Consider the following 24393-nt stretch of genomic DNA (forward strand, 5'->3'; position numbering starts at 1 on the left):
ATAACTGCAAACGGACATCAATGGGGCCGATGTGTACGTAGCTTTCTCAATCCATGAGTTTGTGCGCACACGTAAACTACTTCTGAGACTCAGCAGCCCTATTGATCAGAAGTGGATAAATAATTGATGTTATTTTTCCCCAAAAAATGTTTTTTATTAATACAAATGTGATTAACTGATGACCACTTAGCACCGGCATTAATGGGTCATCTTTCCTCGAGTCCGTGGCAGAGACGAAGCAGCCTTCTCCGGCTCGGGAATATTCATGACCTCAGGTGGACTTATGTGTGGGTGTGATGTATCATGTTACCATGGAGACAGCAGACATATGTTCCGAACATCGACCAGAGGAGGCAGTGACGCCGACAAGAGCAGGCACGCGAAAGTGCACGCACAGACACACGCGTGCCCGCATATTCACATACACACCCCGAGGGCAAGCGGGACAGGAAACTGTCAGGAGGAATCAGAGTCAACATTCTCCTCTTTCTCTGGGAGTTTTCACTCCGAGACCGCTCTCTGAAGGCTTAAGTACATACAGTCCTATCCACTGAAGAAGTATTCTCTCTTGTATTCCCACCAGCCTTTGTGTTTACTGTTTATTAGTGCTTTGCTCATGTTTATCTTTATTGCTATCAGCGATACATCATTGAGTGTTTTGTTTCAGTCAGTGAGCAAAGTGAAATTCAGTCCCAGTAAGCCTTCTTCTCCCAAAATATTTCAAACACCCACTCATCTCTTTTTCACTTTCATATTCATTTTTATGGCTCTCAACTCCATCTTGTACACATGAGCAAGAGGCTATTGTGTGTACATGCGCTCTGAGATTTTAATGAAAAAAAAAAGAGAGTGGAATAAAACACACAATGTGCTGTTATTCCACTGTACAAAGGGAGTTATCTGACTGCACAGTACACACAAACAGTGGCTCAACAATATCCTGAAAGACTGTTTTTAATAACTACATTAGCGGTTTGAAAAAAAAAAAAAAGACCTTGTTTGATCAGATTCAGCTAAAAATAGATATGCTACAATGCTATAGCAGCTACAGATGAATGAGTACTGATGGCGAAGTGTTCACTGAACAAATCGGAAAACCTAAAGGTGGCAAATTAAATTTGCAATAAGTTGGACATAACTCCTGGAATTTAGGCAGGACATTTATTGAAATTGTACTGCAGTCCCATTCTTCCAACTTTTCAGTATTTTTCGTAAGGCTGAATGGGTTTAAGCTGAATATTAATTAATATTAATAACCCACAAAGTTCCACACACAGCTTCAAATTAAAGGTATCAGTCTTTTAGGGTTTTGATTTAATTATGCATTGAATTATAAAACATTAATGTACTTTAGATTACTCTAGCATCAATGTGGAAATGGCATTAACTGCTATGTACAGCGCACTGTATATTATATTATTCCTCCTTTGGAAAGTGAGAGGATTGAGACCTACAACCTGATTGTTTTACAAAAATCAATGCGTTAAGCATCATTGGTTTGCTAGATCGCAAACTGTACATTCTACTTAAAACTAAAATTGGAAGCCACTGAGAAAATAAATAAATGTTACCAAACAAACAGCATATTGTAACCTCCTGAGGGTCTGTCAGTACTACTACCTGTAGAACGATCCATAATCATAATGAACTAAAACAAACAAATTAAAACAAGTTTAAAAACACTCGAAAACTACTAAAGTGTACTGCCAACTTCACTGACAAATGCAAGAAAGTTACAAACCACAACTAAAGAAAAACTACATCCATGTGACTTTAAATCTCTGCTGAATGACTCACCTGGCCTGCTTCACCCACATGTCAACTCAATCACTCCAGACAAGTCATGTCAGCCAAGCTGTCCGTGTCTCCAAACATACTTTTTTTTGAGGCCTAATAAATACTTAATCCCTCATCGTCATGGAGGTATACATATTAACTTGATTTACAACAAAGAAAAAAAAAAGGTGTCAGGTCCATAATCAACATCACAGTGGACTTCAGATTAAACAATCAATATGTGATTAAAGTGCAAACCTTCAGTGTCAATTCAAAGAAGTTTGTAGTAGTAGGGCTGTCATGAAACTAAAATTTCAAACTTTATACTGATACCTGGGAAAAGGCTCAATGCCATTTTTAATACTGCAGAGGAAAAATAATAAGAAAGTAAAAATAAATAAATAAGCCTACATTTCCCAAATAATAATAAAGATTCGAGCAAGGTAAATTATAAATGGACTGGTTCTTACTTTGGGGTTAGTAACTTGGCGACTGCAGACTGGAGCAGGGATCGAACCACCAACCTTCCAATTAGCAGATGACCTGCTCGGCCACGATGTTCTTTCTATGAAATGTTTTGTCAGATGTGATCAGACCCAAACCTTCTAAAAGCTTTACTTTTGATTCATCGGTCCACAGAATCATTTCCCAAATGTTTTGGCAATCATGAGATGAGCCTTTGTGTTATTCTAGGTCAGCAGTCGTTTCTCCTTGAACTCTCCCATGGATGCCATTATTTGTATCTTTCTTATGGTTTAATCATGAACTCTGACCTTATCTGAGGCCAGTGAGTCTGCAGTTCTTTAGAAGTTTCTGGATTCTTTCATGACCTGCTGTCTCTTGGTTGTAGACTTTGAGAATGACAAGCCTGGCTCTTCGAAAAGGTTCTCTGTTTGGTTAATTGTTGTAGAGGATTCTTAACCATGGAAATGATTTTGTGATCTTTAAATTCAGTTTCCTTCTGTGGATCTTCAGGCCTTTTTATATTGCTGCGTTCATTGTTGATTTTTAATCTCATATTTAGTTCTAGTGAGCAGCTAGTTGAACACCGCCTCCAGATCTTTTATCAACTTAATTTGTCATAAAGTAACAAAGAAGCAGGCTTCGCCTGGCCATTAATCTGCTTATCAGTCAATTGTCCAATTAATTTTGATCCTCTGAAAACAGAGGGATGCGTATAGAAATGCCTTTCATTCCTAAATTGTTAATGCTATAGTGTTAAATCACTTGAATTAAAAGCTGACAGTCAGCATTTCAATAAAAAACGTGATTTCATGTAAAATTCACTGTGGTGATGTACAGAGGTAAAATTACAAAAGACAATCACCGTCCAAAAATGTGGAACGGCAAAGAACTGATACAGGAAAAGGACTAATGTAAGCATACATTATAAATAAGACTGTTCTATAACTGTCCTCCTTTTTAACATCAGCTGTGTCGATATTTTAATAGAGATATTCAATAGCACTGTAGTAGAGGATGAATACATAAAACCTCCTTTCCCTTTGGGAGGGAGGCGATGTTGACACCAGTAACCTTTCGAGCTCCTTACAGCTGTTGCAACCAGCTTCCCTGGCAGTCAAGCTCTGCTTTAAGTTATTTCAAAATTAAGCTATAACAGACAAATGAATAAACTGTTCAAGCTGTGATGGCTTACAATCCGTCTTACACACCCTCACAGGCAAACACACATCTGTGTGGCGTTAATCATTCTCCGGTGGCTGATAAAACAGAGACAGGTCATTAAGTCTCGACAGTGTTCATAAACTGTACTTTATTAACTGTCCTCTTCTTTCGCCCACTGACACACACAGACACAAATTATTTTGCTTTTTCAAAAGGCACTTTTTCCATTGCTTCTACTCTGTCTGCGTATCACCTATCCTCAACCGTTCCCTCATACGTTTTTCTTCCGCTCCATCTCTCTTTTGTGAGAGGGCTGACAGTTAATTGGGAGTGTGTTTTAATGAGCTGGCCCTGAGATTTTATCTTCTCCTTTCATTAGGAAGGGAAGACAGGGGAGAGTGTGTCAAGGAAGTGAAGGAAGAGGGAGAGAGAGTAAAGGAGGCAAGGAATGAAACGAGAGGAAAAAATGTCAGTGAATAGAGAACATCGAGAAGTTTTTAGTAAGTGCTGTGGAGAGCTCTGTGCGTGTTTGTTTATTTCTTAATGAGCTAATCAATAGCAGAGGTGTGTAAGCCCAGCAGTGGGTCTGCTTTGGGAGATTACTTACAAAGACGCACAACTTGGAAGACTTGTTTATCTACAATGTTCTTCTCTTATTTTTAAACTGGCCTGACTAGACTAAAAGTTGCTCATCTCAGGTTTCTCAGGCACAAGTCAGGACAATATAAACCTCAATCTCAATGTGAATCACATTGTGTCAAATCTACCATTTTATTTAAGCAACTGCACAGTTTGATTGTATAAAACAAAAATAAATAACAGTTTAAAAATAAAATTCTATTTCTAATACCATAGAGGAAATGAATACAGAAAAATCTACAGCAAGATTTGCAGCAAGGTCAAAAGTGTTTATGCATAAATAAACAACCTTTTCCAGTCATTTTTCAATATTTGGGGGGTTTTTTTGGGTTTTTTTAACCTATGGGCTTATGTGAACTCTTAAATTCACAAACGTTAATATAACACTCATTTGGCATCTTCTCCTTGAAGCTTCATGAAGAAAAATGCTAAAATAAGTCAATCACTCACATTCCTAAGGTGTCTATCTCTCTGATTAGCAGAGCCTCATAAATATCTAATCACTGATGCTAATCAGATTGCTCACCTAGGAGTGAGCTAAAAATATAAAGCACATGCACAAGCTACACTAAGCCCCCCCCCAAAAAAAACCCTACCCTTTTCCTAGGTAAATAATGGCTTTAACAAATCTAATGTAACATTAACCCATTATTGATCAACCAACAACAGTTCTGCATAAACTCTGGGCAATGAAGATGATGATCACTGTTTCTTGTTGGCGGCACTAAAAGAATCACACAGTTACGGTCGGTTCTGATGCCTGCAGCTTTGATCTCCTTCCACTTTAAGGCTGGCTGTTACACAGTCAGGCTTCAGACTATTTGGTAAAACTGATCAAAAACAGCAGCATTTTGGTGCCAACATAATGACATTCCCTTTGACTTTGAAGTATATCGTGCAAACATATCAAAACAATTGACATCAAATGCTGTACAGGTCTATAACTATTATGGATGATAATATAACAATTGTACCACAGCACATCAAACCTATCATTTTATTAATGCAGAACTTTACCATGAAAACCACACAAGTAATTTCCTAATCTCAAAGTAGACTCCAAGTCGATAAACCTTTTATTTTCCTTTTTTAGGTAAATTGCAAAGTTCAGCTGATTATGGCTGGATAATTAGATTTATAGTCAATTTTTACATTTTGGTTTAAATGAAGTTTGTAAATTATTAAAGCAGACCCTATAAAACGTTTTGAAGGCTCTGCTCTGTATTTACCTGTTGTCATGGTGAAATGTGGTGAAACTAAGATTGAACATGCTCAAAGTTGATTGAACTTTCTCTGATCAGGAAACTCAGAGTGGTTTTTTATGGTTTTAGTTCTTATGTTAATGCATTTCCATGTTCTAAGTAAAATGAGTCGAAAGAAGCTTGATCTGAACAACAGTATATATGTTGTCCCTGTATCATCGAATCATTTTTCTGCTCCACATGATAGCCATACATCAGACATCAACCACGAACTGGAGCAAATATCTGAACTGCTGTGTTTAAAAGATTCAACTGACAAAATTCTTTTAGGGAAATCCAGAAAAAATAAGTTCTGAATATCAAAAACATGTAAGCATATTCTAGTAGAACCAAAACATAAAACTGTGACCCTGTAAATGAGCAACATGTAGCCTCATTAACCATTTAAAACACCAAACTACAGTAAGGTTACAGGGCTGACAAACAATGAAAATACATTTTAATGAGTGTGACATACAGTAATGAATGCATGAGACAAGAGCGAGGGCAGGGGAACGTGACTACTGCAGGTTAAACAGCTTACGCTATAGGAGGGGGATTTGGGTGCCTCTTCTAGAGGGGGATATTAGCAGGATTATCTGGCAACCCTGTTGCTGAGGTGAATAACATTAGAATCCTATTTGTAAAGACTTCTATGCTTCCTGTCCCAAATCCCCCCATTTTATCTCCCTTCTCTCTTGCTTCATAGTACAATTAGTCCACTTTACATTCTCATACCCCAGATTAAAGTCACACGCATGCTTAAAAAGCAGAATATATACACATACTGTATTTATGTGTCCTAGTGTGTATCCTCTTTAAAACATGAATGTCACTGTGTGTTTATGTGTGTTTATGTGTGTTACGGCCTCCGGCCTCAGGTGGCCCCGCCTTCCTCTAGGTAAATCAATGTGTTCCAGGACTCGTGTGTGATTGGTTACTGGGAGACCCGTGCCAACCCTCACTTATGCAGAATGAAGTGTGCCAGACCACACGGACGATTGGCTGCCCCGGGATCCCATGATGCTCCAAGAGGCAATCAGTGGCTGATCGTACCCACCTGTGGCTACAAAAGGCTGGAGGTCCTTCACTCAGTGGCGGCTGCTTAGGACTGAACATGCAGTTTGCCCTTCATGCCTCCCTCGTCGATCTTTGTTGAACTTATTCATATTGCTGACCTTTGTCGAACCTTGGTGCATGCTTTAAACCTAGCCTGATTAGAGTTTTGAGCTGCTAGCTGGCTGTGAGTAGGATTGCGTGAAGCTGGCTTGCCTTAGTTAAAACCCTAGCTTTTATTTTGTGTGCGGCCAGCCTGCCTTAGTTACCCTTTAACTTTTACTCGTGACTGTTCTTTCTTTATGTAATAATTGTCTGCCCAGTGGTCTGTTGCACAGCCCTGTCGGTTTTCTGTTTAAAGTTTGGAATTAAAACCTTTTGCTTTACTCAGTTTTGTGTTGGGGGGCTCGTGTATGTTACTCCCTCCCTGACGCCTAGCAGAGGGGGTCGTAACAATGTGTGTATGCGCGGGTGTTGATTTTTGTATTCCAATAATAGTACAGGCCTTTCTGCTCCCATAAGCCACTAAGTGTTTGTCATACACGCTCGCAATGGTGCATACTTTGAATACTAATACAGAGGGTGTTAGCATTCGTTTTGGGTATGCATGTGTGGCTTTGTACATCTGTATGCACGTGCAGCCAGCAGTGGGAGGGTGAGGTGGTAGCAAGTGCTGTGCGGTGTGACAGAGTGTTGAGATTGGAACGAGTATGTGTGCATTTGAGTGTGACAGTGCGCGCCATGAGGGCATTATGACTGTGTGTGAGTCTGTATATGTGTGTGTTTTATGGACACACTCTGAGGTTAATAAATATTGACAGTGAATTATCTCTTCTGGCAGAGTCGCAGGTGGTTTCGATGGAGCAGACCGGACAGAAATCAAAAGAAAAAACAAAAAAAGTGCATGTGCACGTTTACACACCGCTCCTATTTTATATTTTTCCTTTTTCAGCTATTCTTAATTTCAGCAGAATTCTCGAGAGTCCTTGAGCAAGGCACTGATGACCAGTCGCAATAAATTAGCATGTGACAGCAATAATTACCTGCCAAGATAATAAAGCCGCCCCTCTGCCACCTTGCCATCACGGATTCTCCAGGGTTTCTGCTCTAGCTAGGGGCCGCCATCAGAACACGATAGCCGCAGCAACATGGAAATTAGCTAATGCTACACAATTGGGCTACAGAGAGAACGAGAGACAGACTGAGCAATAAGCAGAGGTAAAAACAAAACTCCAGGATGGAAAGATGAGAGGAAAGTAAAAGAGTAAAAAAAAAAAAAAAAAAAAGCTGTGTTAAGCTTAAAAAAAAGTGCTTTCTAAAAAGCTAAGGGATAATGACAAATTCAGCTTTTATTTAGCCCATTCAATAAGTGAGTGGTGATCGATTAATGTAAAACCCACCCTGTGACACTGCCCAGTCATCACTCTCTTCTTCTCTTCCACACAGACGCTGCCAGTCTCCCACACATACAAATTTAAACCACAAAGCAAAGAGTCTCTGTTGGCATAGTGCTCGTCTCGCTGCATCGCTAAGCCGATGCACAATGTGGCAAAGTGATGCGGCACCTTGCAAGGTCAAATCTAAACTTCCCGAGGCGCTTTTTTTTTTTTTTTAAAAGAGCTCCCTGGGACAGATATCAACACTTACACAGATGCCATAGCCTGTAGGAGTTTTGCTGACAGTGTGCCCATTTTAACTTCACGCTGCTGTTTAATGATGCACACAATCTGCGGCTAAAAGCTACATGTTTCCATATCTGATCAGTTCAGGTCTGTATATAAAGAAGGATGTAAAATAACACAAACCCCCCCCCCCCCCCCCCCCCCCCCCAAAAAAAAAACGTGTTACTTGTACGCAAGGCTGGATTATCAGTGTACGTATAAATTTCAGGTCTTGTTTCAGCTTCTAATTATTGTTCTTATTTATTTAAATTTAAAATATTGTGGCATTTGACGGCATCCCCAACCTTAGATGAACTCTTCATACCTTTTTGAAGAGCAAGGAGTCATCCATGTGCTCCGCGTAGACAGACGTGAGCCGGTATTGGTTCTCAGTGGTTATATCGATCTGGTAGCCGGTCAGGACGTAGCACACTGTGCGAAACTCCTGTATTTTTCTCTGAAACACCTCTTTAAGTCTCTGGTTCCTCAGCTCTGAACTCTCCATTTGTTTACGCAAATCTGCAACACACAAATCAGTTATACAGCACAATTATTTTGATAGCATAGTTATATGCTATCAATATGTAGAGTTTCTGGAATAACTCCAGCAACTTAAATTAGCATCTCAAAGACTTGATATTATTAAATAGCAAAGCCATAAAAATAAAGATTTAGTCAATTTAAATAAACCTGGATTCTGAACGCACAGAAGAAGCATGGAACTACTTAACATTTGAGGGCGATGACCAGGGGGTGATAACTGATTCCCAAAAGGCAATATTTAAATCATTTCCATTTTTGCTTTTCAGACCAAGAGAGGAAGATGTGCAATTAGATCTGCGAATGCTTTTCAATTTAACATCCATGAACATTCAGAGTATCAGAGTATTATCCTTCTCATGGTATAGAGCACAAATACGTTACTATTTAGCTTGAGATGGGTGGAATTAAATCATCGATGAACCATAGGCTGAAATATTAGCAATGCCTAATGTTGCATAAATATTTAATGTTACAGCAATAGTTACATTAATCATCAAAACACTGCTGCCTGTCTCCCATCAATGATATAATTTTACCATTTTAAAGTTTCCCAGTTAGTTAAAATAACTTTTTATTAAAGAGTTTATGGTGTTTATGTTTAGCAACATAAACTGGGTGTAGAGAATCATGTACTCATCTACTGTTTTTGGTACCAACTACTAAATATCGTGACACCCCTAGATACCAGCATCAAAAAGTTGTGAATGATATCAATCTCTACCCCACAGCAATCCCTCTGCTCACTCAGGGTCTACATACTACTATAAAGCAGAGCACGGTGGCGTCTGAAGCAGTCAGCTGCATCTCCTAGCTGGGAGCAGAGATAATCATGAAGGGGAGAAACAGAATGGGGCTTGACTTTAATTTGTTGAAAATCAATTTGGGATAATTACTTTAATTTGGAGACTTGATTTGAGAAGTCAGAGAAATTAGTTTGTCTGAGGAAAAAATGAGTCGTTGTGGAGGTAATTATTTACAATGTGATCACCACAGAAGAGAAAGTTAAAAGGATATAGATGCAAATGTGGAGCCATGAACATTTTGTAAGTACACAAGTGGTAAAAGGAGAGCTGGGAAAGGAACAACCACAAAGAGGCAAATATTTACTTTTTATAGATATTTGTGCCAATCTTCTCAACACTGTGATGTATGCAAATCTGAGAAAATGTAAAAAGAAAAAAAAGAAAAAGAAAAAAACGAGTGCAGGCAGGAGCACCGTAAAGACTATTAACCAAAAAAACAAAAACACATGGAAGGAGATGATGTAACCAGGCAAAGAAATGCTTACCTAACACCTCTGAAAAGCTTGGTGTTTGCTACTGATTTTTTAAAAGGTTAAAAGCATTTCTGCTGCTCAAATGTGAACCTACATTGTTCAGGGTTATACCTTACTTAACAACCAGTCCTTTTCACTTTTTTCCTCTCTCTCTACAGTCAGCATCAGTCAGTCAAAACTCTCTATTCTCTTACAACATAATGCGTCGTTTCAAGAGCAGTCAGGGAGTTTTTATTCCCATAACTTCTAACCCTGCTGCGACTGATAATTATTTCTACTCATCATTCTCCTCTTCATAGCGTATAGCTTGGCCGATTACATTTTTATCTGTCATTATTAAACAAGTGAATGACTAGAAAGTATAAACTTAAGAGTCTGGGACTGAGTCTGCCAGTGAGTGTCTACGTGCCTGTCTGTCTCCTGGGTGACTGGGCTCCTCTCAAGTGTCAGTCACCGCGGTTAAATAGTGTTTCAAGACTTCAGAAATGTGACAAAACTGTCACTTTATGACAGCCATCAAAATGCCCTGAAAATGGTTGGGAATTCTCAGGCTGCAGCAACCAATACATTTCCTTCTCCGTGCAGACAAGTGGACACACAGGAATGTGGACATGTCGTTATCTGTGCAATCGCAAAGACAAACACGTACAAGTGGGCACACAAATGTGTCAACGTACGTGTTGAGTTACTAAATCCGAGTATTAGTTAGAATACTTTTCACACAAACTTTTACAGTTTTGGTGACTTCTGTATTTCAGTCTTGATTGGTGTCTACAGGTCTGTGTACATAATGGCTCAAAAGCTGCCAGCTGCATAGGGAGCGTCTTATTTATATATTTTCTTCTCTCGTTTTCAGTCTAAAATACTGCTACAATTTGCACTCGTATCAGAAGCAAAAACAAACAAAAACTAAACTAAACTGTAGTGTCCCAAAACATCTGCAAACGTCTTGAGCCACCCCTCACATCATTATATAAGGGAAATGGGAAATAGGGGCAGCGATTTACTGAAAAGTGCAAACATGCATAATCAATATTTAATACGACCATTTTTATTCTTACTCTTCAACACAGCCTGAACTCTCTTAGTCAAGCTTTCTTTTCATTTCTTTAAGTAGTCTTCAGGAACATTTCCCCAGGCTTCTTGAAGGACTGTTCTCTGTCAGGATGATCCCACACTGCTTCAATAATGTAGAGGTCTGGCCTCTGGGGAGGCCCATCCATGACTGATAGTGTTCCACTGTATGTTTTTCTATTCAGGATCATCATCATGGTGAAAAGTTGTCCAGTTGCCCACTTGTATAATTTGCCATATGTCAGGCTTTACTACCCATTAACTACCCTTTCTAAAGACGTGGCTTTCAGATAATGATACTTTTATGCCTGCCACTTCTTCTGGCCTCCACTTGTTTTTTGCTGAGATAAGTTTTCAGCTAATAATTTTTGAGAATCATAAAAAACTATATTTTAAAACCTCTCAAACTGTAATATTTAAAGTTTTCATAGATTTGAAATAAAATTTTAAAAAAAATCTCTGCACACATGAACCAAGAGAAAGGTTCCACAACAATTAAAATGCAACTCGTGCATACTGTCTCGATAACCACTACGACACTTATTAAATCACAATGTTTCAGTCTGACTGACTTGATAAAGGTACCTGATGGAGCTAAGTGAGACAGTGTGCGGAGGTTATATTTAAACTGTTATAGATTTTCATTAAGAAATGGGTACAAATGGGTACAGGCTGCTAATAACTGCTTCTTTGCAAAGTTATCTGACTTACCCCTCGAGTTAGGTGCCTGTTTAATGCTTTAATGATTCACAGTTAGTGTTAAGTGGCTTAAGAAACCAAAAAGAAACAAACTAAAAAAAACATTCATCTGAAATTGTACGAGGACTGGACTGAAAATGAATGAAAAAGCATCCAAAGTCCAAAGAAAAACTTTGAAAGACCTATAAAGACCTAGAACTACTGCTCAAGACAACTTATAAAAAAGATGATGATTATTTATTATTATTATCATCATCATTAAAGTTCATTTCCCAGCTGTATTTAATGAAATAGTAATTTGTAACAGCAAGAGTAAAAAGTTAAAGCCCTGATTTTTTTCTAATTCTAAACTTACTTTTAAATTTTGTCATCACAATTGTCCAGTATTAATGTGTGAAAAATGCAAAAATGTGGAAACTCATCATCAACACCCAGGGCAGAACTAATAACCGCTGGTGTATAAAACTGGACAGTAAATTTTACTAATTAAATGTAATTAAAAATGGAAAACATTTTCTACCTGCTGCTAATTGCTACATGAAGTATTGTTCCTGTAATGTTGCTTAGGTAATTTCTTAACTGAACACACAAAGCCTATAGCCAAGTTAAACTACTACTGACAGCAGGGTAACACTACATGGGGTAAAATGTCATTAAATAATTTTATAGACATTAAAACGTTTCTGTTGATCTCTGATAAGTTTGTAGACTTTCTATTGCACTGACCCAGGTCTTGCAATAAGGACAGATATCACACACTAGGTCTGCTTTATCTATACAGAGTTTAAACTGAACTTACTTGTTACAAACTCAATTTTCATATCATAAGAAATTAAAAGCCAGAGAAGCGAACATGTCAGGAACAGGAGAAGATGACAGAAAAGACAAGAATGAAAGATGAGAAAAAAATAAGAAGGCTGGGAGTTGGAAAAAAGAAGTGCCAAGAAAATTGAGACCGTGAGCGAGCAGCAGACAGACAGAGCGAGCACAGAGCGCTGTGCACAAATTGGCCAACAGACTTTTACCAGTGAACTGTCCTGAGCTCCAAATGCATATTTAACCCTGTCATAACTGCACGTCCTCCCTCTAACAGTCTGTCATATAGACACTTAAGAGGACAGAGACTTTCTGAGCCAAAATATCAATGAAGCAGTTCCCAAGAGCAACATGTTCCTTTAGAAAGCAACTGTTGGGTATGGCTTTTCTCTTTTTTTGCCATTTCATATTTTTTGGATCAGTCTACATGTAAAGAGGACCTTTAACAACCTTTAAAATCTGTACTTTATGTTGTCTAAATATCCACTTCCCCTCTAATGTTAACTATAACATTATATAACAATATAATTAAAAAGAGAAAATCTAGTCATCGGATCAGAAAAGCTTCATCCATGGATCAAACCCTCCCTTGGCCCCTTATCCATTCATCTAACATCAGCTATCCGAAACCTGGATCTGCAATTTCACCTTAAAATATATAAACGAGGTCACCCAGTCCTCCTCCTACCACCTAAGGAATATTGTGAGGATATGAATAATACTGACTTCTAGTGACACCCATACTATCAGTCATGCTCTTATTTCCTCTCAGATTACTGTAATTGTCTTTTAACAGCCATCAATCATATTATTCCACTCTTAATGATGGTATACTGGCTGCCTTTGACTTCTAGACATTACCTATTACTTTTTAAGCCCTGTTTGCTGTTGAATGACATTATAGCTCACTCTTATTCTGATGTCACACTTCTGTGTCATCTTACCCAACACTTCCTTTGAAGGAGCCAAACTAAGGCTGAAGCTGGGGTTGTGCGTGTCATCCTGGGAATGCCCCACAGCACCTCCACTCTGCAAAGAGCGTACAAGATCCCTGAGCCGTGTCACTTCTTGTCGGAGAGCCTCCACTTCCTGCTGGCGCTCTTGTTTGGCAATGGCGGTGGGGTTCACTTTGAGGTGGAGAACACGGGTTTTGACTGGATCGTAGTCTCCCTGAGACACAGAGACATAGATCAAACAGCCATCAGTTATAGAGCAGAACATTTTTTATGCACCATCTCATCTTAGCATCCAGGGCGCCTCACATTCCTCACTCACAGCAGTGATCATCACGCTTCAGTTCACCTCGCTGTTGCCAACTCAACAACTCTGTCAGATTTAGTGACTTTTCATATTCTTTTACAGAGCGCTTTTCCCCCTGAAAAATAAGAATGCCTTGTGACAAATGCAGCAGTGTAATGACCAAAGAGTGGAAAGTTGCATTCCCCTGCCTGAGTCTCTTCTCTGCTCGATGAGTGCCCTAGATGAGCAGGCAGCAGCACCCATGAAAAATCTGATTCCTTAAAAATGACTGCCTTTAAGGAACCCGGTGTCCTTCCAGTCATGATCAGCTTTGTAGCTTTGATAAACGAAAACTGGCAGCAATAGCTCTATTAATGCCAAAGAGTTACCACACCAAATATTGACTTAATTTAGCTGAGCCACAATATCAATGATTTCTATCATTAACTTCTTTGTGATAACAAAAATATTGACAGCAACAAGTAAATAACAATAAGAAATTAAAATAAACGGAGAGAATACAAAATATACATTGTGAGAATACAGAATACATTGTGTGCTGTCGGTCCTGCGTGCTGCACAACAACATTCAATATTTAGTATTTACTGCTGTTTACACTTATCTAGATTAATGCGACGGTGTTGTGTTTAGTATGTTGCTCTGTTTTTTTGCTTGTTTTCTCTTCTCTTTCTCTCAACAGGTGATCCAGGAGATTTTTTTTCTCTCTTCTCTCTCTTTTTAAGAGCCCTTCCTCACTGTCCCTCTTCCCTTCTGATTTTCTTTTCCTTCATCTTTCTTTCTCCCTTTTCTATCCGTCAGTCATGTCTATCCCGCCTGTAACAACTGAAGATAAAATAAAATAAATAATAACAACAAAGGTCGATCAAATGGACCAATACGGCAAGGCCGTGATGATCCATTTGGCAAAGTAAATCCGTTGGGTATCCTTGTTGGTCTTCAAACAACAATTCTGACGGCTAAAGAACCAAATGGGACAGGCAAAAAAAAAAAAAAAAAGAGAGAGAATACAAAATATAACCAGGCCAAACAAAAGAGAAGACGAAAAGTCCGAAATATTTAATGTACAATAATGATCCTACCGTACTTTTAAATACTGATCATTTGAAAACTACATTAATTAAAAGACTTGTACTCTGCTCTCATCTTGGGATGTCAGATCAGGTCATTACAGTTTTACACTCATTGTAATTATAACGTTCCACACGTTCTAACACGCGGAAACACCCCAAAACACGTTCCTTTGGTGTGAGACCAACATATGCAAGAAAAACCCTGCAAACCTTTTATAACCAATTTCAGTTTGCTATACATGGAGAGAAATGGTTACAACTGATCTCACATTACAGATTGGGAGAGGAGGTTAGCATAAAAAAATACTCGACAGTGTGATCGAAAGCTCTTGACGTTCACGTGAGCTTTCCCTATGAGGAAATAATGTTTTCAGTTATATCAAACAGACACATTAACGAGAAAGTATTCTTTCCCAGTGTTTTCTTCTCACTCTGCAAGGTCTGGCTAAATAAAAGTCGCTTAATGCCAATATAAGGAGAGACACACTCAAACAGGAACGCTCACAACATGTACACACCCCTATCTGAGCTCTTGATTACAGGCTAAATTAGATTCTATATGCCTCCAAGCGACGGTTGCCAAATAAACTACAGAGTAAAAGACAGAAAAGAAGAAAGAGTATATGAGGAAGAGAAACGGTGAAGGACAAATAAAAGAACATGGTAAAAAACAAACGGTGTCCGGGTACCACTGCCTTCAGCGTCGAGAAAGACCAGAGTGGATGAAGCGTACAGAAAAGCTCATAAATAACTCTTTCATGTACTTTATAAGAAACGATTACATTTCTCGAACTGAGTAACAGTAGATGTGTGTACTTAACATCAAGTATTTTTCCACAGCACACACACAGTCACAGCCAAACAAATTGCCCTTTCATTTTCTTCAACTTCAGTCTTTTGAAGTTCTACATCTGTTTACAGAGAGTTTATTTAAAGCTGCATCTGTATGTGCTTTATGATAACCAGAGAGAGAAAATGGAAGGAAGAGACAGATATGTAGATTAGAGTTCGAAAAACGCAGTCAAAAGCTACATACTGTCAAAAAGCAAAAAAAATAAATTAAAAATCTTCGTCTTTAAAATTTTAGGTCAAGCTAAATTAAATTAGAAAGATTTTGCTGTGGATTCATATTTCACTTTCAGGATGTCTGGACTGAGCTGAAGGGCAACGTTTTAATTTACTGCTCAACAGAATAAAAACAAACTAAACTAAACAAAAAACAAAAGCAAAGTTACTTCTCTTTGCCTTTCAAGCACATTGCTTTCAAAGCAAGCCAAATGGCATAATTATTTTTAATTGGGTTGACTCTCCTCCTATATTGAACTGAAAGTAAAAAAAAAAATGGAAGTCTTTAAAAAGGCATCCATTTGCTTGTCTGAATCTATTTGCCATTTTCACATTTCATAACAAAAGTAATACAGTGAATAAGTGTGATCCACTGATCAAAAAAAAAAACACACACACACAAAGGACAATCATCTCCAAAATGAGCAAATGTAATATTACACTTTATTCTGCATCCATGTCTGCATTCAGTAGGAAAAAAGGTGCACCATTTCATTAAAAATTATAAATACGTTTATTGCTGCAAAAACAGAAAACAGCCAAATTGTCTGAGTTTTCAAAGCGAGCTTCTTAATATTACAGTTCTTCAGATTTTGTAAGTTGGTGTGTGTGTGTGTGTGTGTGTGTGTGTGTAGACGTATTTACATGCATATTATAGAGCCTGTTCTTCCACACATAATTTACAGTGCAGCAAGGTGGAATGCCATTCTAAGTGCTCGAGGCTACATATCTCTTATTCATAGAACAACAATAACAACACATCTAATACCAGAGTGCAGTCTGTTAAAAAAATAAAAAATAAAAAAAAAGAGCAAAAGGCAGGGAGAGAGGGAGCATCGGAGCAAGATCAAATGTATGAGGAAGAAAGAATGAATAAGAGAACAAGACAAGAATACGAGTTTTGGGGGGAGGTTGAAGTCCAAAGAACAGTCTCTGTTCTTTAACAGATGCAGAACAAATTGCGCTGAAACATCCACTTATATACTCAACACAGCACCAACCACAGGGGACACATGAGTCACTGATGGAACAGGTGACACATTAATGATGAGTGTGCATGAATTTGAGAGTGGAGGGTACCATCAACCTTAAACCACACGAACCGATAAAGTGAGGTTGAATGGAAAGACAGCAGAGATGCTGGCGAGACGGGCTTCTTCCACTGAGTGACATTATCAGAAAACAGATTGAAGCTGCTGTCTAGATATTGGCAGGCTAAAGGCTCAGTCCTTTTAAAAAAAAAAAAAATCTGTCCAGAAGATCAGATGCATTTTAAGGACCAGATCAAATTGAACTGTGATGTACACTCACCCCATCTGCCAAGAGTGGAACAAGACTTTATTTGAAATAATTTTAACATTTTTTGAACAAAAAGGGAACAGTTTTCACTTATCCATTTCTATTCTTTTTACTTTTATTTTAGTGTGATTTTAGTGAGAGGAAAATATTAATACTCATTACCCACCATTCACACCTAGAAGCTGCCTGGTACCATTCACTCTCACATCTGCTTGCCAATGGACAAGCACCAGTACACATGACTACTACCCACCCAGGATAGTTTGGAGATTTGACACAAGAATTGGTAACTTGTGTGTCCCATGTTTGCCTCTTTAATTCTTCAGTGACCACTGTTGGGACAATCCCTATTAAAAGATGCAAGTCACTTTGTCTGATAGCTGACATCTCAAAACTCCATCCATCCCTCCCTCCCTGCCTCCTGGGGGCAGGAGTCTAAGCAGAGATCTCTAACCACTTCCAAGAAGCTCTCAAGAGATCTCTTTAGTGTGTGTGTGCCAAGTGGGAGATGCCCTGAACAACTCCAGGTCATATGCCAAAACTACCTCAACCAGCCTCTTTCACGGTGCGAGTAATGACTCAACTCAGACACGTCAGCATTCTCATTTTTCCAGTCACTACCAAGAGCTTTTGACCACACATGAGGGTAGGAAAGTAGACTGAACGGTCAACCAACAGCTTACCGGCCCATGTGGCTCATTCAGTCACATGGGCCACCACAAACTGAATTTCATTAACACGGCACTGACCTATGCCTAACATGTGGACAGCTTTGGTTTTAAGTAAAACAAAGTGCACAAGCACGTAACTTGAGAATAAACAAAAGAGACTTGCTGCTTCTATGGAACAACTGTGTGATGTCAACTGGCAAACAAACACAGCAAGCAGAAACCCTAGTGTGGCCTCCTGTGACACAGGCAGGCTATGAGAAACTCAGAGCAGTTGCTGAATAGGTACTATATCCCTGTCTCAAAGGCAATGAGGGAACTAGGGCTGTATCTTTGTGGAGGTTCCACTCCAATGGTTATTCCTGAATGGGTGAAATTTGTGGATGACGAGCTATCTGCAGCACAGATGTCCTGATAGTGACTTGAAATTGGCTCCCTGTTGTTAAGCAGACATGAAGTGGAGCCTGAAAGCTCAAGACAGAGTTAGGAGAAGTCACAGTCTCCGCTAACAATGTTTTGACTGGTAATGGGCTTACCAGCGTAAGGCTTGGACAATCTGGTATTCTTTGATAAAATCCTATCTAAGTTACGGTTAGACACATGAAAAGAACAAACAGCAGATTCTACGTCGTTCTGAAGAGCCAGGAAGCTGCAGATCAAGGGCTCCAAGAACCACAGGTGTCCATGAGGTAACCACCGACAGTGTAGAATATGAAAGTAAATACTGTGACATCACCCATTGTTTTTTAAAGTCCTGTTCTGAAGCCCCAAGATGAGCGTTTACACCGCCCCAGCTTGGTTGCAAAATAGCACAGGTTTAAGGCATGTCCTCTCTCCCCATCAGGGCCCTACATCCATATTTTACACTGATTCAGATTCCTTGGTTTCTGTGTCATAATACATTAAGTGTGTATCATTGAGAGCACCTTCACATCTATATCTTCAGCTGGATTTGAGCAGGTCTAAAAAAAACCACCAGGTCTGTGCACAGGCCCACAGCAGTTTTCTATGTAATATTAATATAGGAATGACTGTCAGGCAATGCCATAGGGACCCAGGCCTTAGGGATTCATGGATGAGCAAGAGGAGATGAGGGCCTTGCCTACAAAGCATGAAGGTCTGCAGAGCAGTACCATGTCACATGGAAGACCAAGTTTTACGGGCTCCTCCTTAGTATCAAACCTCCCACATGTAGACAGATCAGTAGAAATGATGCTGTCAGGAATAACTAGAATGCACAATGTCATCTTCTCTTCTGCCACATGTATAAACCAAGTCTTTGCATGACCACTCTTGTGTCTTGCAGCTCTTATTTATTTTGTTACTTAAAAAACTGAACATTGATGGCTTTTCTTGAATTTCTTGATCAAATCTGTTTAAGTTATTTATAACAGGAAATGGCTATAATTCATTTATGTAGCACTTTTCTCATCTTAGTGACCACTCAAAGCACTTTAGACTATAAGAACACACTTAAAAGACTGTTAGAATGTATGGTTATCCTAAATACTATTTATATCACATAAATAGTATTTAGGATAACCAGTAAAGAATCACAATCTCAACAATGTCTTTGGACTATGGGAAGAAGCTGAAGTAGTTGGATGAAACCCATCTGGGCTTAGGGAAAACAGGGAAATGCAACAGAGAACAGATCCAAGCTGAGGTTTGAACCCAGAAACAACTTTTTATGAGATGAAAGTGTAGGCAAGACTGATGTTATATGTGGGAATAATCTGGTGCCAGAACCTTTTTTTAGCACCAGGTTATTGGTGCTTATATCATCAATGTGACCTTTAGTAGGGTTTGTAACAGCAAAGCTTAAACTGTTTTAGTAAATTCATGAAGAATATCAAGAAAATTAGTTGTGAAAGTCTTATAAATGGGCCAAAGGCATTTCTAAATAGATTTCCTGTCCATCTGTCAAAACATCACTGTAAGACCCTATATTCAGTTTAAATTAATAAATAAAAAGGCATTGTTAATGAAGCACCTCAATAAACCAACCCCCCCCACACACACACCAAAAAACAAACAAACAAACAAAAAAAAATCAAAACAACAAAATACAACTAAACATGTTTCTGTGGCTGTGTATTGCACAACTACACTCGCAGATGTAAGCATATGCACAACACAGAGACTATGTTGATGCAACCTCATGCAATAGCAACAATTATTTCTGTTTAGACACTAGCATGAGAGCAAAGCATAAAGTACAACCCTTCAAATCTACCATTACGACTGCCATGATCTGTGATGTATCAATTAAAGAAAAGAAAAGAAAAAAAACAAAAAGAGAGAGATGAACAAATATTAGCGGACAAACAAGTGAGGGAAACTAAGGAACAGATTCATATTACAGACCACAGATCTTTTTGTTGTTGTCATTAACTAAATTAAAATTACATGGTAATAAACATCATTTTTCCCCATTAAGAATAAAGACCTGAAACCACAAAAGGGCCAACTCGACATGAGACAGAACACACAGGGTGAAACAGTCCTTCATGGATTCTCAGAGCTTCTCTGGAAAAACAATGTTAAAAATAAAACTGAACTGAACGCTGAAGGTTCTTGGAGATGGTTTTGTTAGAACATTTCAGAGCTACTACTGTTACTAAAATAAGGCTTAAGAAAGTCAATGAAATAACAACTCTTTTTAAATCTATACTGAAATATAAAATAGCAAACAAGTTTATGTTTTGCCCCTCTCCATTTCCAAATCAGATGGTTATCTAAAAATCATACAGCCTCTACAGTCACTGTTATGAACGATCCAGCATGTTTGGGGGAAAAACTGGTGCACATAACGTAATCAGTTTATATTTTTGCAGTCATTAATAATGAATGCAGTTCAAAAATAAAGAGATGAAAGCATAGCAGTTCTTATTCTCCCAGTGTGTTCTCTTAAAGGTGGCTCTTTTATCAGTGAGAGAAATCATTAGTTAGCAAGACCAGCAACCACAGAAGGCTGACGTCAGCCAAATTACACAAGAACTGACCTGAATGCAGAAAAGTACTGTCAGGTTTTGATAAAGCAAATTAATTGCAAATTAATCACTGCACCCATTTCCCATTTTTCCAAGCAAAATATGAAAAGAATTAAGGGTACCTGAAAACCGTCACACAGCACTATACTTAAGCAACCTCCGCCAAAGCACAATACTTGCAAAATATGCACAAAAACAAACAAAAAAACAAACTGCTTTTGCTAAAAGGTATAAACAACACATTTTACTTAAGTCAAAATGCATGTCAAGTACAACCAGGCTGTGATTGCACACCAGGAAGAGATATTAGCACCTGGGGATGTGTTATCCAAATGTAAACAAATGACTCAACTAACCATCGCTGAAGCATTTGCTAGTTGCACTCCATATGACAGAAACAGCAAACAGTGGGTGGAGGTTACTAATGCATTTTACTTTGTTTAGTCAATGATATGATGACAGTCCAAACTGTGGAAAAGAAGGGCTTTAAACAACTAATTAAAAAGCTCATCCCAAAATGCAACATCCCAGCTAGCAATTATTTTCTAATTTAAAGTTAATTTTGTAACAATATGGTGCAGCTCCCAAAAAGTTACAAGGTTAAGCCGTGTTATGCAGTTCTGTTACACTTTTACTTCGTTTTCAGAGAAAACATTACCTTGGCTACTTCTGTGCCTACATTTGACTGATGCTGTGTCACTGGATACAATACTGTGTCACTGCTATTGTACAATAATGCTGCTGCTCCTGGCACCTCGTGACAATAGATTCACACTTTGAAGTATGTAGTCTGTCATCAGTGACAGCAGCTCATTGGAAAAGGAGGATGGAAAATACCCTTCATTTTGTTTGCACTAATAAATGCTGCTGCCTGCAAGCTGCAATCACTGATAAAATGTTGCTCGGGACTTTTAGCTATATTGTCATAGATGTCATTATTGCAAATATTCTTGAAATATTATGGTTTAATTCAGAGGCTATAACATCCACCCTCATTGCCTAGTATGTATGTGTCCCTACAGAACACAAGGTGCTCGAGTTTGTTGAAAATGTGCCGAAAAATAAATAAATAAATACAATGTGATATCAGCAATTTTTCCTTTTTTCAGGCACACAAAACAAACAGATTTCCATAACATTTGTTCTCTGTTGTTTAAACAATTATGTAAGTTCTGCCTGACTCTGCTCTCTGCCACCAAAGATGCTGCAGAGTGCCCTCTGGTGGACAAACTATGCAGCATCAAGTCTGTGTAGCTTCTCAGTCATCCAGGTCATGGTAATCTTAGTAGGGGGAAGGAAAAAAAAATATCGACTGGACTTCTTTAAGTTTCTATGCAACATCAACACTCCCGACATTCGCTGAAAAGTGTTTCTCCTATCTCGTTAACTGTTTGAATTTTCATTTATCGACCATTATAAATACCAGCATCAGCAAATGGCGAATCTTGGCCGTTATACTGAAAAAGTTATTAAAACCTAAATGATATGGAATGTACTACAGTCCTTGCAAAAACTGGATTTTGAGGGCCAATTACAGCTGTGCCATTGGGTGATGATCCTGCAAATTGATGCTAACAAGTAAACAACAAGTAACTGATCAATCAAACGTTTTTTAGCTTGTGCTCTCATAAATGCATGAAATCAATGTTTTTATTATAAAAATCTGTCCCACTTTAGATTGCTGTTGAGCATTTAACCAGCACTTGTGCAAGTACATGCACACCCTTCTGTACTTTTCTTTAAGTCCATCAATCAGCATGTCTAAAGAGAGAAAACAGAAGTGTTTTTAAGTGTTACACTTTAACTTTAGGTTTAATGAAAATGGGCTGGATGTATGTGTCATTTAAAGTCTCTGCTGTGTCCAGAGAGGACAGAATTTGATTCTATTTGCCTTTGTAATAGGCATCTATCGATATCAGCATTGATACTGACCAATATTTATCAACTCTCATCGATGCTTCTGAATTTTGGTGTAATATAAAGCTTTAACTGGATGCAACACTCCATCACAATCCCTGATGTTTGAATGCAAGTCTTCCAGTTTGTGCAAGTCCTCTGTCGCTAGGGCCTCTTGTCTGATCTGTGTGCAGCTTGGAGTGTTTGCCTAGCAACACTGACTTCACAGTCAAAAACACCCTCTAGTCTGAGCCCAACTGCCAACCACACAACACTGTGTCAAACACTTCCACCTGATTTTCTTTCCCATTTATTTAACTCTAGAAGAACATTTTTTTTGTTTTTTTTCTTCTCCAGTTTACATCATGTTTCTAAATTGAATAAGTAACTATGTTAAATGACTCTGATCTCAATCCTGACTGAAATAACCCAGTATCATTTAATCTTGATTATCAAAATAAAGAAAAAAAATACATGTTTTAAAAAAATAAGTACATAAATATGGTAGAGAGACCCTACAATAATACACAGAAAACCCCAACATTCAAACAACCTCCTATGAGCAAGCACTTGGTGACAGTGAGAAGGATGGTGACTATAATAACTCCGTCGATAGCACTTCTAAAATCAGAATCTCTTTGTATGGCGTTTTTAGAAGGATTATATCTGCTCATACACTGTCATGTGATTCCTAGTTTAAAAAGTTGTTGCTTAGTTTTTAACTAACTGTAAGATAAAAAATTACATTCATTCACTTCTACTGATCTACTCAGAGTTAATTTTAGGTGTTCAATGATCACTATGCTGGTTTCAAGATTTTAAAGGTACAACCACTAGTTTTATAGCTAAATTGCTCAAAAGCAATCTCACTGCACTGGTCATCCAAGCGATCGACACCTGTGTATTTCAGTACGATTTAAATATAAAGGCACTAATAATGGGACTGGCTACGAAAATCTTATATGGAAGTTGATATAATACTAATAAAAAAAATGCAATGTCAGTTTATTTGAGCAATCAATTCTGTTAACTCATCCTTATTCAGCTATTCACTTCTTCTTTCAAATAGTTCTCCATTCAGTCACTCATCTCCTCAGTCAGTCTGATGTAGAGGTCTCTTGGTGTGCATTAGACCATGAAAGAGTCATAAAAATTAGCTCCTAAGAACTGACCTGATCCATTGACTGTGTAACCTTGAAACACACACACACACACACACACACACACACACACACACACACACACACACACACACACACGTCAATTGCCTTAAAGGTGGTGGTCATGCTTGAAAAAACATGGATTTCATTCAACCCACTGCTAAATGGAACCAACACGCTTGCCCACACACGTTTCATTAAAGTGCCCTGTTGGCTTAGTTTGGCACAGTATGAGTCAGGGGAGTTAGAGAAGCTGACTGAGATGAAACGCACACACGCACGCACACACACCATTTTAAAAGAAAAAAAACAGGAAAAGACTTAAATAACTTTGGAAGATGAAAGCAGCTGGATTAGATGCACACAGTCAAATGTGTGTGTCTGTGTTTATGTTTCACAAATGTTGTCTACCAATTTAATTTTAGCCAGTGTCATTCGCAGCTAACACTAGGGAGGTCCACGAAATGCTCTGTGTATTGTAATCCTTTCCACCAACAAAGGAAGGATTTCAAATCAGCCACAGGTTGTGCGATTTTTCCATTGGATGCTGCTCAAGTCACACCTGGGTCCAATT

At 38.5% G+C, this 24393-nt stretch overlaps 1 protein-coding gene across 1 annotated transcript in view; it reads right to left on the reverse strand.

The window, feature by feature from the left end:
- mad1l1 (mitotic arrest deficient 1 like 1) overlaps positions 1–24393 on the reverse strand; it is a 77740-nt gene that overhangs the window by 14585 nt on the left and 38762 nt on the right. The window contains exons 16-17 of the mRNA XM_086295100.1: positions 13352–13577; positions 8325–8518 (exon numbers count right to left, since the gene is read on the reverse strand). Coding sequence (XP_086151226.1) covers positions 8325–8518; positions 13352–13577 — 420 coding nt within the window. The remainder of the gene's footprint in view (positions 1–8324; positions 8519–13351; positions 13578–24393) is intronic.

The sequence above is a fragment of the Aulonocara sp. 'chitande type north' Nkhata Bay genome, linkage group LG6 (assembly GCF_057382095.1).
Source record: "Aulonocara sp. 'chitande type north' Nkhata Bay isolate Kocher_YH1m ecotype deep benthic linkage group LG6, A_spYH_male_GT1.1, whole genome shotgun sequence".
NCBI classification, from domain to species: Eukaryota; Metazoa; Chordata; class Actinopteri; order Cichliformes; family Cichlidae; genus Aulonocara; species Aulonocara sp. 'chitande type north' Nkhata Bay.